At 46.9% G+C, this 13,190-nt stretch overlaps 1 protein-coding gene across 1 annotated transcript in view; it reads left to right on the top strand.

The window, feature by feature from the left end:
• The first annotated feature begins 7,683 nt into the window (after positions 1-7,683).
• Positions 7,684-13,190, top strand: part of Ube2d1 (ubiquitin conjugating enzyme E2 D1) — a 31,843-nt gene continuing 26,336 nt past the window's right edge. Inside the window, exon 1 of the mRNA XM_051153206.1 lies at positions 7,684-7,895. Within this exon, the coding sequence (XP_051009163.1) occupies positions 7,872-7,895 (24 nt within the window). The 5' untranslated portion in view covers positions 7,684-7,871. The remainder of the gene's footprint in view (positions 7,896-13,190) is intronic.

Here is a 13,190-nt window from a genome sequence, read left to right as displayed (position 1 = left end):
CCCCCTCTGCCTTTTTGTGGAGGTCCTGGTAGGTGGGTGGCTCCTAGCCTTCCTCTTTCTTAACTGGTGATCAAGTCAGGTCTACATCTGTTGCCTATAATTAGATCCTGCTCAGCTTCGCAGCAAATACAGCCAGCTATGACTCAGGGCTCTTGGAAGTGGGTTTGTTTGTTAAAGGGTTGTGTCATATAGACTTGTTCAACGACTCTCAGAGAATTAACTCGTTTATTACAGCTTATAGTGAGGGTTGAAGTTACAAACATCCCTCTCTCGGTAAACGGCAATAAATCCGCCTGTATGAGTCTAGGAATGAGCAATGTGGACAAACATTGATGGCACCAAAGGCCATTTATTGTACGGCTATATGCAATGCTTCTACAGAGGAAATATTCTCAGAGGGACCCAGTGTCAAGGTCAAGTTGAAAGGCCCTGACAGGAGGATTTATATAATAACCCAACGCAAAGATTCACACTAAAGAAGAAAAAGATTACAGTTCTGAAAGTTCCTGCGGAGGTCACAAGACTTCAGGTATTAGAGAAATTGTTAGTGGAATTGAAAAAAAAAAATTCTTTTGACAAGGATTGTGGGCCGAGTCAGTAGTTACTAAACTTTCCCAAACTTCTAATACTTGTTAATGCTCTCTGCTTCTGTATATATGTATTTGTGTGTACATAAGCATGTATGTGTGGGTTCACATATATGTAAAAGCCAAAAGTCAAATGTCAAGTCTCCTCCCACAGTCATCAGACACCTTATTTTTTGACATGGTCTCTCCCTGGCCTAGAACTCTAATTAGGCCAGGCTAACTGGCCAGCTAGCCCCAGGGATCTGCGTCCCCAGTGCTGAGATTACAAACACGTACCACCACACCCAGCCTTTTGACGTGAATTGTGCGGGTTGAATCCACGGCCTCAAGCTTATGAGGTAAACACTTTATGACATAGGCTAGGAGCCATCTCTTCTACATCCAAGTATCTTTTGAAAAAAAAAAGTCACACTCTCCAGACTGCTGGGTGAACTAAGGTACCTCCTATCACGATCAGACAAGGGGGGTGCTATCAAGCTGTCTTCCACCATTCCAGTGATGATAGAGAGGAAAAGATGGCCCTCAAGTCTTGTCCAGCAGATCCTGGTCTTCACATCTTGGGTCTGTTAAAAAAGGATTCCCTGCCTCATTGTGGCCGCCAGGAGCCTGTCTATTGGGCACTGTGCCAAAGATGGGTGAGGCACCGACTCGATTTGAGAAGGGCTACTTAGAATTTATCTCCCTTTTCCTGTCCCTTCTCCTCCTCTCCCATCCCCATATTTCCTCTCTTTGTTCATTTTTTGAGACAGAGACTCATCTGGCCTGGGCTTCCCACAGTAGGCAGCCAAGGCTGGCCTTGAACTCCTGGTTCTCCTGCCTCTGCCTCCTTCATGTTGGGATTGTGGGCCTACTCCTACCTAGCTCATGACAACTTTCTTAGGGCCGAAGATAGGATTTTTCTTCTGACACTTAATCAACTAAAAAATTGGTGTGTGTGTGGGGGTGTGTGTGTACATGTATTTAATATATATAAGGGAAACAAAACAAAAGATATGTGTTTGCTGGCTATTCAGTGCTCAAACTTTTTGTTTGGTTGGTTTTAGGGTTTTTAGCATTAGGAAGAAAAGAAGTGACCACGAGCAGGAGCAATCTTGAGAGACAGTAGTGAACACAGGGCAGGAACACCCCAGATAGCAGCTCACTGAGAAGGCTCCAGTGGGCTCTGTCTTCATTGAATTTCAATTCTGTACCAATTTCAAAGAGGGCCTCACTCAACACTGGCCCTATAAAGAAAGCAGAGGGACCCTACTCAAAGAGGCCTCAAGATGATCCCCCCCCCCCCCCCACCAAAACTCTTCTGGCCTGCAGCTGACACTGTGGGATTCATGAGCCAACAGCTCAGACAGCTGTTGGGAACACAGGACAAATGGAAGATGCTTGTATGTATGTGAGCCAAGCCAGCCATTCCCAGCTCTCCTGCTAAAGCCCTGCCCCCTGGGAATTCTGGTTTTACTGCGCTGGGACTTCTAAACCATAAGCAGGAAAAAGGCTCTGCTGTAGATGAAGGCCTGGGTGGCCTAGAAGCTAAGAGCTGTCCCAGGACAAATGAGAGTTCTGGTCAACCCAGAGAAAGCACCCATGGGTGGAGATAACTTTGAGGTAGCCTGCTCTAAGCAAGAATAACTGCTGAGCAACCCAGCCTCTGAGAGGGGACACAAAGGGCTTCAGGCATTTGCAAAGACAGACACTTTTTCATGGAGACTAGATGTAAATTCACAATCACAAATCAAAAGACTTCTGTTTCAGTGAGGGCTGAGCTGATGGCAGTTTCTGGAGCTCAGGCTCCCTCTGCTGGCCTCCTCTGGCTCCCCTGGCTCTGGCTGTACAGCCTGGACTTCCTGTAGTCTCTTGGACATCTGACTCTGTCACGATGCCACTTCCTCCAAAGTTCTTGAAAACTGCCCGGAGTGTCACTGACTCCATCAAGTAGGTGTATCATGGTGGGCACACCCTATCTGGTTTCGGAGAGCTTTTTTTGGTCACCTCTTCCACATGGTCAGCGATCTTCTTCAAAGGTTTTTCTCTAAACGTTTCATTCTCCTTCATTCTATTTCTGCATCATTGCATGTCTCCATCAAGATCCTGCATCCAAGGATGGGGAGATGGGTTCAATCCAACAAACTTGAGAAGCCGAGTCTGAGCTGGGAAGCCCAGCACCAGGGAGGCAGAAACAGGTTGCTCCTTGCATGAGCGCATTCGCTGTTTAGCCTAGTCAAATGGACCAGTTACAGTCAAAAGCGGGAAAGCCTGTTTCAAAAAAACAAGTCGCAGAATGACTGGAGAAGAGATCCAAGTTTCACACACACACACACACACACACACACACACACACACACACACACACACACACAAGGAAATACACGCACACACACAAACACCCAGCATCCATTCTGCTCTGTGGCTGCTTGAATCTGGCCCCTGTGAACTAAGGCCCATGGAGCCCACAGAGCTGAGCTGCTGGTGGCTCTCTGAGCTTGGGCTGGCCCCTAGCCTTGGAGGTGTACGTGCCCCCATACTCCTTGTACTCTCAGCTTCAAACGGGGTTACTCAAATATGACCACAAAATTTCCAATCAGGGTTTCTTCTTGCTTTACAGATGTTGGTTGAGGTGAGGGATTTGGGGCTTTTAGTTCTTTTCTTACTTAGATGAAAATACAAAACCACAAACTTTGAGAAGGCTACAGATATGGCTAGCCCTGGGAGGAATCTAGGGGCAAGAGTGATTGTAGTGACACCTAAAGATTCAAGTTCTGAGTATGGTGCCTAGACCATCCTTTCTTTGCACCAGTTTTATTGAGATATAATTATGCATCCTGAAGCTCAAGTGTACAATTCCAAGATTTTAAGCCTATTTAGAGTTCTGTTAACAATAGCCATAATCTAATTTTAGAACGATTTCATAATCTCCCCACAAGTCCCAAACCCAATCCCCTCTAAGCATGTCCAGCTCTCCTCCCAGAATCTTGACAGCCTCTAATCTACTTTTCAACCCATTTGGATACTTCACACAAACAGGCTCACACAGTGTGTAATTTTTCTGTGACCAGACTCCTCCTCACTGGCACACTGGAACATTTATTCCATGTTACTGCAGAATAATATTCTCCACCACAACAGACCACATAGCTTATTTTTTATTTGGCAGTGAGTGGATTTTTTTGTGTGTGTGTTTGTACATTTTCATTATGAAAAATGCCAGAGTGAATACTCACGGATGAGCTTTTGTGTGGTTGGCCATCTTCACTACTCTGCGTTCAGTGTTTAGAGGAACTCCACCATTTCATATTTCCATCAGCAATGTGTGAGGGAGACAGTCTCTCCTACCTCACCAATACTTGCTACTTAAAAAAAAAAAAAAAGATAGTTCATTAAGCTTCTCTCTCTCTCTCTCTCTCTCTCTCTCTCTCTCTCTCTCTCTCTCTCTCTGTGTGTGTGTGTGTGTGTGTGTGTGTGTGTGTGTGTGTATCTGTGTGTATGTGTCTGTGTGTTTGTGGTACTGGGTATTTAACTCCACACCTTGTATGCCTAGCATAACTTGGAAGGTCTGAGCTAGGTCCTAAGAGCCTATGTTTCTGGCAAACTCTCAAATGATGACCCTCCATAGGCCAAGGCTTGAGTAGTACCAATAGGACTTGGACGCTATCCTAAGTTAAAGTCTTTTTTTTTTTTTTTTGAGAGAGAGAGTATCTCACGTAACAACTTTGAACTCACTAAGTATCCAAGGATGAGGTGACCTTGAACTCCTGATATTCCTACCTCCACTTCCCTAGTGCTGGGACTATAGCCCACTAAGCCATCCCCAATTGCACCCAGGGCTTTGTGCTTGGATGGCAAACGCTTTACCCACTAAGCCATCTCCAAGTCATTGTCAGTTTAACTAGATTTAGAATCAGCATAGGAGCACACCACGGTATAGTATCCATGAGGTTGTTTCTCAAAAGGTTTACCCAAGGAGGGCAGGCAGATCCATTCTGAGTGTGGCAGTGCACCCTGTGGGCTAGGGGCTTAGACTGAATAGCTTCTTGACTGTGCATGCAATGTAGCCAGTTGCCCTCTCCTGCCCCCATTCCTTCCATCCAATAGAACTTCCCTCAAATTCTGAGCAAAAATAAACCCTTCCTCCTTTGCCTTGCCATTGCTACATCTGTGAGAAAAGTAACTAGGATCTTACCAGACTGCTGCAAGGTCAGACACATGTCCGCAGCAATCCTCAAGACATTTGCTCCTTCCGAACAAGTTTTCAGAGTGATGCTGAGGCTGTTTGCCCCATGGACCATCTTTGGAACTGTAAGGATCCAGAGCACTGAATGTCAGCATGTGGTCCAGACCCAGCAGCACCCACATCATGGGGAATTTGTTAGAATCATCTCTTTTTGGACCCCATCCCAGAGCAAGGATGTAAGAGACTGTGGTCCGCAGCATCATACATCCTGTAGCTGAAGGGTCACTGACGTGAAGGGACTTCTATTTAGAAACAGCCTGTCACCTGCTTTGGGGAGCCTTCCTGGGAGCCTGGACGTTGGTCATTTCCAAAAGCTCTCTGTTTATTCTGTTATGCATTCAGATATGCACTCCGTGGTTGAAAACTTAGCAGCTTAAGGTGACGCCACACCTATTCTCAGCAGGACCAGGGACCAAGCATGGTGACGGTGCCTTCTTTTTCACTCATCCTCATTACTAAGCGCCGAGTCTTCAGCATTTGACCTGTCCTAGTTTCTGTGCAAGAATGGCACACATCCTGTCCCTATATCACATAGGGACAGAAGGGGTGTTGGGATTGAATCACCTTTCCTGTAAATTCAGCTCTTGTCTTCCTTCTCTTCATCCCTGCCCTCCCCTCTCCTCCCCTTCCTTCTGTGCTGGCTAATCTTGGTTGTCAACCTCATGGGCTAATCAACTACGTACAAGATGCTGGGCACTCAAGTGAGGGGTTTTCTTAGACGATCATTTGAAACAGCAAGACCCACCCTAAATGTGGGCTCCACCTTTTATCCACATGGATAAAAGGCCATGAAAGAAGGTATTGGTTTTTCGCTTCTTGCCCTCACTCTTGCTAGAAATTAATTACTCTATCCTGTTTCTTCAACAATATTAGAACCAACTCCTTTGGGCTTCCAACATACACTGAAGTCCGACAGCCCTCCAAGGACTCCTCCAGGCTTCCAGCCCCAGATGGGTACTGCTAAGACATCCAGCTTTGGCTGGGCCTGGTGGCGCACACCTTTAATGCCAGCACTTGGGAGGCAGAGGCAGGCGGATCACTGTGAGTTCGAGGCCAGCCTGGTCTACAAAGTGAGTCCAGGACACAGCCAAGGCTACACAGAGAAACCCCATCTCAAAAAACAAACAAGCAAACAAAGAAAAGACATCCAGCCTTATGGACTGAGCAACCACCAAATTCTTGGACTCTCCTGTGTGGGACAGCCATGGTTGGACTTCATGAACCATATCCTGTACACCAATCTAATAGCCCTCCCACGCCCTGCCTTTTGGGTTTTTGTTTGTTTGTTTGTTTGTTTTTGTTTTTGTTTTGTTTTTTTGAGACAGGTTTTCTCTGTGTAGCCCTGACTGTGTATACTACGCTGGCTTTGAACTCAGAAGTCTACCTGCCTCTGCCTGCCAAGCGCAGGGATTAAAGGTGTTTGCCACCACTGCCAGGGTCTGGCTTGGGCTCTTAAAACCTCAAAACTCCCCTCCCCCCAGTGACGCCCTTTCTCTAACAAGACCACACCTACTAATCCTTCCAAAGTAGCACCATTCCCTGATGGCTAAGCACTCAAATATACTATACGAGTCTATGGGTGCCATTTTTTTTTTTTAAGATTTATTTATTTACTATTATGTATACCGTGCTCTACCTGCACGTACACCTGCAGGCATCAAATCACATTATAGATGGCTGTGACCCACCATGTGGTTGCTGGGAATTTAACTCAGGACCTCTGGAAGAGCAATCAGTGCTCTTAACCGCTGAGCCATCTCTCCAGCCGATGGGGGCCATTCTTACTCAACCCACTACAGCAGTCTTGATATTTTGCACTTGGCTCTGTATTTTCAGAGCATGCCCTGTGTTATATCAGAACTTGCCTGCTGATTTTGATGTCTGGGAAATAATTTCTGGCTTCCATAGCCTGTGTGTGCCCGCGCGCGCGCGCACACACACACGGCCTGTGTACGCCCGAAAACAGTGCCTGGAAGAACACCGCGTAGTAGAGGCAAGGCTGCACAGGACCCATGCCACGGCAAAGAGAGGTTGATCTGGAATCAGGAAAGTAGAGGAGAGGGCAGACAGAGCAGGACTGCTTTGGGTGGGTCTCTGTATAGCCCAGTCCAGACTCTCGGCTGCAGCCCAATTCTAAGTTTGTGCAGAGGGCGTGAGGTTGGTGTCCTGTGGACCACTGTAAAGCTCGAGGAGAGACCTTCACAGGAGCGGCTGGTCCAGGCGCAGTGACACTGTGGAAGTCAGGGGCAGTGTGTGTTTGGGGAAGCAAAATGGGATTCAAATCTGCTAGGAAAAAAAAAATGGGTTGACTTTAGTCACCAGGAACCTAAGAATGACCCAAACCCATCAGAAATCTGTGAGTGACCAAAGCGAAAACCCATTCTGCTGGTACCAAACCCAGAAGTCATGATTCAAAGGACGCATACCCGAGGACTTGAGGTTTGGATGCCCGAGAGCAAGTAAGGATTGGGTGTGTTGGAAGCTGTGTGCAATTCCATTGCTGGGAGGCGGTGACAAAAAGGGAAAAAGAAAAGATCCTGTCTCAAAAAAAAAAAAAAAAAAAAAAAAAGATTTAAAAAATTAAGGTAGAATGCAATTGAGGAAGACTTCTCACGCTTCCAGGGGCAAGCACAGAAGGGAGAAATGTCTGCAAAGGAAGTTAAGATTCGCTGCAGGGTCTGTGCTAGGAGGAGCGATCCCTGGATCTCAGCGGCTCCCTAGAGCGACAGCTCACCTGCTATACGGGTTTTGCACATTCGAGACCTTGCTCTGCAGAGCGGCTGCAGGGAGCAGCAGGCTAGTCGCAGCTGTCACCCACGGGTGACCGGACGACGTCCGCGCGGGCGGCAGAGGCCGGGCCTCGGACTACACTTCCCAGTGTGCCAGGCGGGCGGGGCGCGGCGGGGAGGGCGCAGGCTCCTTCCCAGCAGCAAAGGCGGAAACAAAAGAGCCCGGCGCCGCCGCCCGCACACTCGCGCACCGCGCCCGGGCGCACACGGAGCAGCCCCGCGAGGCGGCAGCCCGGGACACGCGGACCCGCCGCAGCCCCCGCCGCCTGCCCCATGGCGCTGAAGCGGATCCAGAAAGTGAGTGGTGGTCAGGACCGGCCTGGGTGTCCCCGAGGGGTCCCTAGAAGCCCGGGGTGCACGGCGTGGGAGGGGCACGGGCACAGGAGAGGCCGGGGTGCTGATCGGCCCGCACAGGTGAGGCGCGCCCCGCAGGGTCCGGGTGCCTGGAACCCGGGGCGCCCTGATCCTGTCATGCCCTTCCCCGGCTGAGCCTAGAGCACCCGGTGCGGGGTGACTGTGAGGTGGCCAGATTGTCCCGAGGTATGTGCATCCCCGGTGGGCTTGCCCTGCAATGGGCGGCCTGCGTCCCCTATCACGCCCTGCGCCCTCTCTGTGTTCCCCGAACCCTTCTTCATTTGCTCGCACCGCCAGGCTCCCCGGGAGGACAGGGAAGGTGTGGTGGGCCTACGGCCTTTATTCTCAGAGCGTGGGGCTGGGTCTTTCTGGGCTCTGCAGTTGGCTGGTGCTCAGTGGGAGGAAAGGGCTGGGGAAGCGGGATTGGGGCCCGAGGAGCCAGCAGAAAGCTCTTGCCCCTGCTATTTTGGTGGTTCTGCATGCAGCTGCCACTTCAGGTCACATAGCTGTACGGAGAACATAGTTGCTGATACACAGCAAGATGACCTCCTGGCTGTGATTCATGGCGAGGCAAGCCAAGCAGGTTGCTGTTGTTGGTTTTTTGTTTTTGTTTTTTTTTTTACACACTCATGATAAACTTAACGTGTAGAGTTGAAGACACAGCAGTAAGGACCACAAATTAAATTGTTTGGATGCCTTGATGAGTAGAGAATGAGGAAGAAATAGGAACGGTCAATCAACCCATAGGATCCATTCCAACCCTCTTTTGTATTCTTTACCGCACCCGTTTCTCCTGTTAGCCTGTCCCCTGACTCGAGTGTCTTACTTAACCTTTTACAGCGATAGTCTTTGCTGGGTGGGAATGTGGTGCTTGGGAGCGCATTGGAAGCAACTGCGCCAACAGTGGAAAATGTGTTTGGTAATTGACTTCACAAGAAATGGATGGCTCGCCAAACATGTCATCAGCCTTTCCAGCTACAAATGTCCTGAGTTTAGAGTGGTAGTAGACAGGCATCCTTTGGTACAGAGGACAGCAACTTTTACACCCAGCCAGATTTTGGGTTCTTTTTTTTTTTTGATACAAGCATTAGCCATGTAGCTCGTTGCTGTTCTTTGTACCATTGAAGGTCAACTCACTATAAAATGTAAAGTCAGCATTTATTAAATAATGACGTCTTCTCGTTTAAAGATAACACGGCTGCACTTGATTTTTTTTTTAACCATATAAACAAACCTAACTTTGGAGCTACAATCAGTCATTACCATGCCTACCTCTCAACGCCAATGTAATGTTGGTTCCTTTTGGATCAGACAACACACATTTTTCCAAGGAAGTTTTCAAACTTAGCTTCCTTTCGTGATGGTGAGGCATTTCCATGTGGTTTTGCACACACACACACACACACACACACACACACACACACACACACACGAGCTCTAAGATATCATAGGATTTATTTGTAGTATCCATTCAGAGAAACAAGAAATCGTTGTATGTGTAGGCTTGATAAATCCCGTCAGTCATACTAAGCCCGTGTATCTGACTTATGTTAGTATGGCAGATGCCCACTTTTTTTTTTTTTTTTTTTTTTTTGTAGATATAGTATGTTAAACAGAGTTGTCTAGAGCAAAGCTAACACTTCAGTACAATGATGTCAAGCCTGTGACAAACTGGTAGTTTGGAGAAGCCTTTGGAAGTCATATGATACTGTGTTCCTGTCATCAGATGTTGACTGCCACAAATCACATCAGTCATACATGCCAGCCACTCCTTCATCCCCAGCTGAATCTACCATCTTCCTCCTTCCTTACCTGTTATCATGCTTAGAACCAAGTCCAGGCTGAACAGGCTGCCCCACGAGCAGCTAGCTATAGAACCCTCTGATACCCTCAGCATTCAGATTCTTATTTGAATCTTAGTGATGCCAACAAATGAAGTTCAATGACAGACAACCTTTGGCCTTCAAAAAAAAAAAAAAAAAAGATTTATTTTTAATGTGTGTATCTGTGAATACATGCCACATGTGTGGGGTGCCCACAGAGGCCAAGAGGGGCCATCCGGTCCCCTGATGCTAGAACCACAGGCGGTTGTAAGCTGTCGGATATGGGTACTGGTAACTGAGGGTCCTCTGGCAGAGTAATAAGTGTTTTTATTCTTAGGTACTGAGCCATCTCTCCAACCCCTGACCTTCTTTTTTGAGTATATTTTAAAGCAATCAGATAGCTTCAGGTCATTGGGGTGTGCTATTTCTTCACCTAATGTATCAGATCTTGAGAAACTCCTGGAACCCCAGGTTTGCAGTGGTGTAGCCAAGAGTATAGGTAGGGAGGAGGCAGTCCCTCGGGTAGGGAGCAGAGGCAGTGCAGACCCAAGTACTGCCAGTGGAAAGATGCTGAGTCTTGAGGTTGAGTTGGGGTTAAAGTGGAAAGGTCAAAGGCCGTGATGTTCTGCTCTGTTCTCTTTATCCAAAGAGGGAACCGGAGTCTGGAGTTGAAACATGTTTTGCCCAGGGCCAATCTCTTGAAAAGTGATTGGACACATTTGAGAACAACGTTCACAGCTTCTCATTTCTCCACCTATGAAAAGAACAAAGATGTTGGGTTAAAACTGTGTCTTTATACAAAGCATGTGAACACCGGTGCTTCAAATATATCTCTGTGCTAGAGTAGACTAAGGGATTTAATGCTCTAATTTAGACACTGTGCCAGTTTTGCGTTTCAGCTCATAAATTTACACACCCGTGGCCTATTTTTAGACATAGAGAAAGATGTTATTACAGCCGCCTAAATCACTGAAGGAATAAAGTTTGAACAAAATCTGAGGAAAGAGGCCCACAGCAGATTTGACAAAAGAGAGCAGCCTTCAGCTGAGTGTCTATTAATAGTTATTTTCTAGGTGTTTTTCTGCAAACACTGTTTTTCAGTCTTTAGTACACTTTGCTTTGAAAAAAAAAAATCACTTTTTAGATGATGAATGTTACAACACAACACGGAACACTGTGAAACCTAAGGAAGAAAGGCACCCTAGTGCAGCCGTTGTCAACATTGTGGTGTCTTTCCCTTTATGTTTATCCTACATAAGGAATTTTAGGTAGCAATCACACTAGATGGTATGTGTTAGATCTCGGGCTTTTTTTTTTTTTTTTGTCAGCCCTCTGAAGAGTTAAAAAAAAAGGCTTTTCTTTCACAAATATCACAACACAGATAATTATCCTTTCCTGTATAGTGTTCTGTTTCCGAATGAAACATTTGGGCCTAGGAGTGTGGTTCATTGCTAAAACACACACACCTACTGCTTTCAAGTCTCCAGGTTCGACTGCAAGAAGAAATGGGTTGCATTTGATTCCAAAACTTGAACGTGTTTGGCTTTTTAGTAATTAGTCTAAATTGTGGACATGAACATAAATTAAATGATGCTTTTGATTTTGATTGTTTGTTCTTTTAATGCTTTTGCTCGGATTTTTGACTTGTCCGATTCTAAATCATAGTGTCTGTTCTGGTCTAGTAAAGGTGGCATCTTAAGCTGCCTGACCCCTCTGTGTCTGAGTCATCCCCAAGGGACAGAGGAGCCAGCTTTTGTCTCCGGCTTCGGTGACTGACTTTAGTGTTCTTACCCATACAGGGTCCCCAAGGATGACAACCATCACCATGCATGGAAGTTGGTCTGCCACACCGTGCCACAAGCTTAGCCTGCACAAGTTGTTTGAGTCCTTCATGAACTCAAAACAATGGAGCTAGAAACAATCTTATTCTCATTGTGCAATTGACAAAATGAAGGCACAAAGAGGTTACCTGGGATACGGAGGATCCCATATCCGGCATATGGAAATGACTAGGGTTCCAAGTCAGACACTCTGCCCAGAGATGGCTTAAGTGCAGACTTATTCCACCATGTCGACCTTTAGGTGTGTGTGTGTGTGTGTATGTACGTGCATGCATCCTTGTTTTTAACTGAAAGACATGGAGTCAAGAGGCTGGGACTTTAGGATTGGTTCAAGGTCATCCTCAGTTACATACTGAGTTGGAGGCCAGCCTGGGCTATATGAGAGGCCATCTCAAAACAAACACATAAATAGCCTGGCGGTGGTGACACACACCTTTAACCCCAGCACTCAGGAGACAGAGGCAGGTGGATCTCTGAGTTTGATGCCAGCCTGGTCTACAAAGTGAGTTCCAGGACAGCCAAGGCTACACAGAGAAACCGTCTGGAGAAACCAACCAACCAAACAACGTAAGGAAGAAGACACAGAGTCAGATGAGTTTATGACGACCGGTGCTTAGCGATATGATGTTCAACCCTGTGATTAGGGACCCTGTGTAGTTAATCACCACCACAGCTCAGCTGTGAGTGATGCTCAGTCACCCTGCTCCTCAGAGATGACCCGCATCACTAAACACCCGAGCATAACAGCTTCACTCATCGCCCCGCGCCCCTGGAAACGTTGACTCCTCCAAATGGACTTAGGAAAACAATTGCTTGTAGTTCTTTAGACAGTCTGTTGGTATCACTTTATTGTGCAGTTTTCATTTGAATTCACTTGAATTCAACTGAATTGGTGCAATTACTTAAGGGCCTTTGAGTGGTAAGCGATCCACATTTTAAGATTAAATGCAAGGCTACAGCGGGAGGGAGATGCCCTAAAAGGAAACAAGAGGAGACCAGTGTCTTTATTACTTGTAGATGAACCATTTGCCTTGCGAGGAAAGGAAGCAGTATCTGTCCTCAAGGAAGCCACAGTGGGGACTTTCCTTTCTTAAGCCTCTGTAATTAAGCTCAGTCTTCTGCCCTCCCCACCTCCTCCCCCCAAGTCTGTACTTTTCTTTCTTTACCATAACAAAGGTGCAAGAAGATGAGATAATTTATTATAGCTTGAAAGTGCTAAGACTCCCTCTTTGGGCAAATAAATAGCATAGGCTTAGATGAGACCATTGCCGCCTATTTGGGGAGCTAGACACGTTAAAACCGAAGGGTGCGGATTGCTCTCCAGGAAGCCGGAAGCATCCCTGCCCCTTTGGCTCCCTGAGATACACACAGAAGCATTTGGGCCTGTATTTTCATTCAGCCTTGCTAATCAAAAGTGGTGTAAGGAAGTTAATGGTGGCTTACCAGTATGTTGGTCCCCACCCCCATCCCCCTTTTTATTACTGGAAGAAATGATATTTCGTTGAAAACGGGTATTAAGTGACATGTCCCTTCTCTCACCCATTAAAGCCCTGGAGTGACACTGGGTGGCATGA

Source organism: Acomys russatus, chromosome 11, assembly GCF_903995435.1.
Source record: "Acomys russatus chromosome 11, mAcoRus1.1, whole genome shotgun sequence".
In the NCBI taxonomy this organism is placed as follows: Eukaryota; Metazoa; Chordata; class Mammalia; order Rodentia; family Muridae; genus Acomys; species Acomys russatus.
Note: the sequence above shows the minus strand (reverse complement) of the source record. Positions and strands in the feature narration are given on the sequence as shown.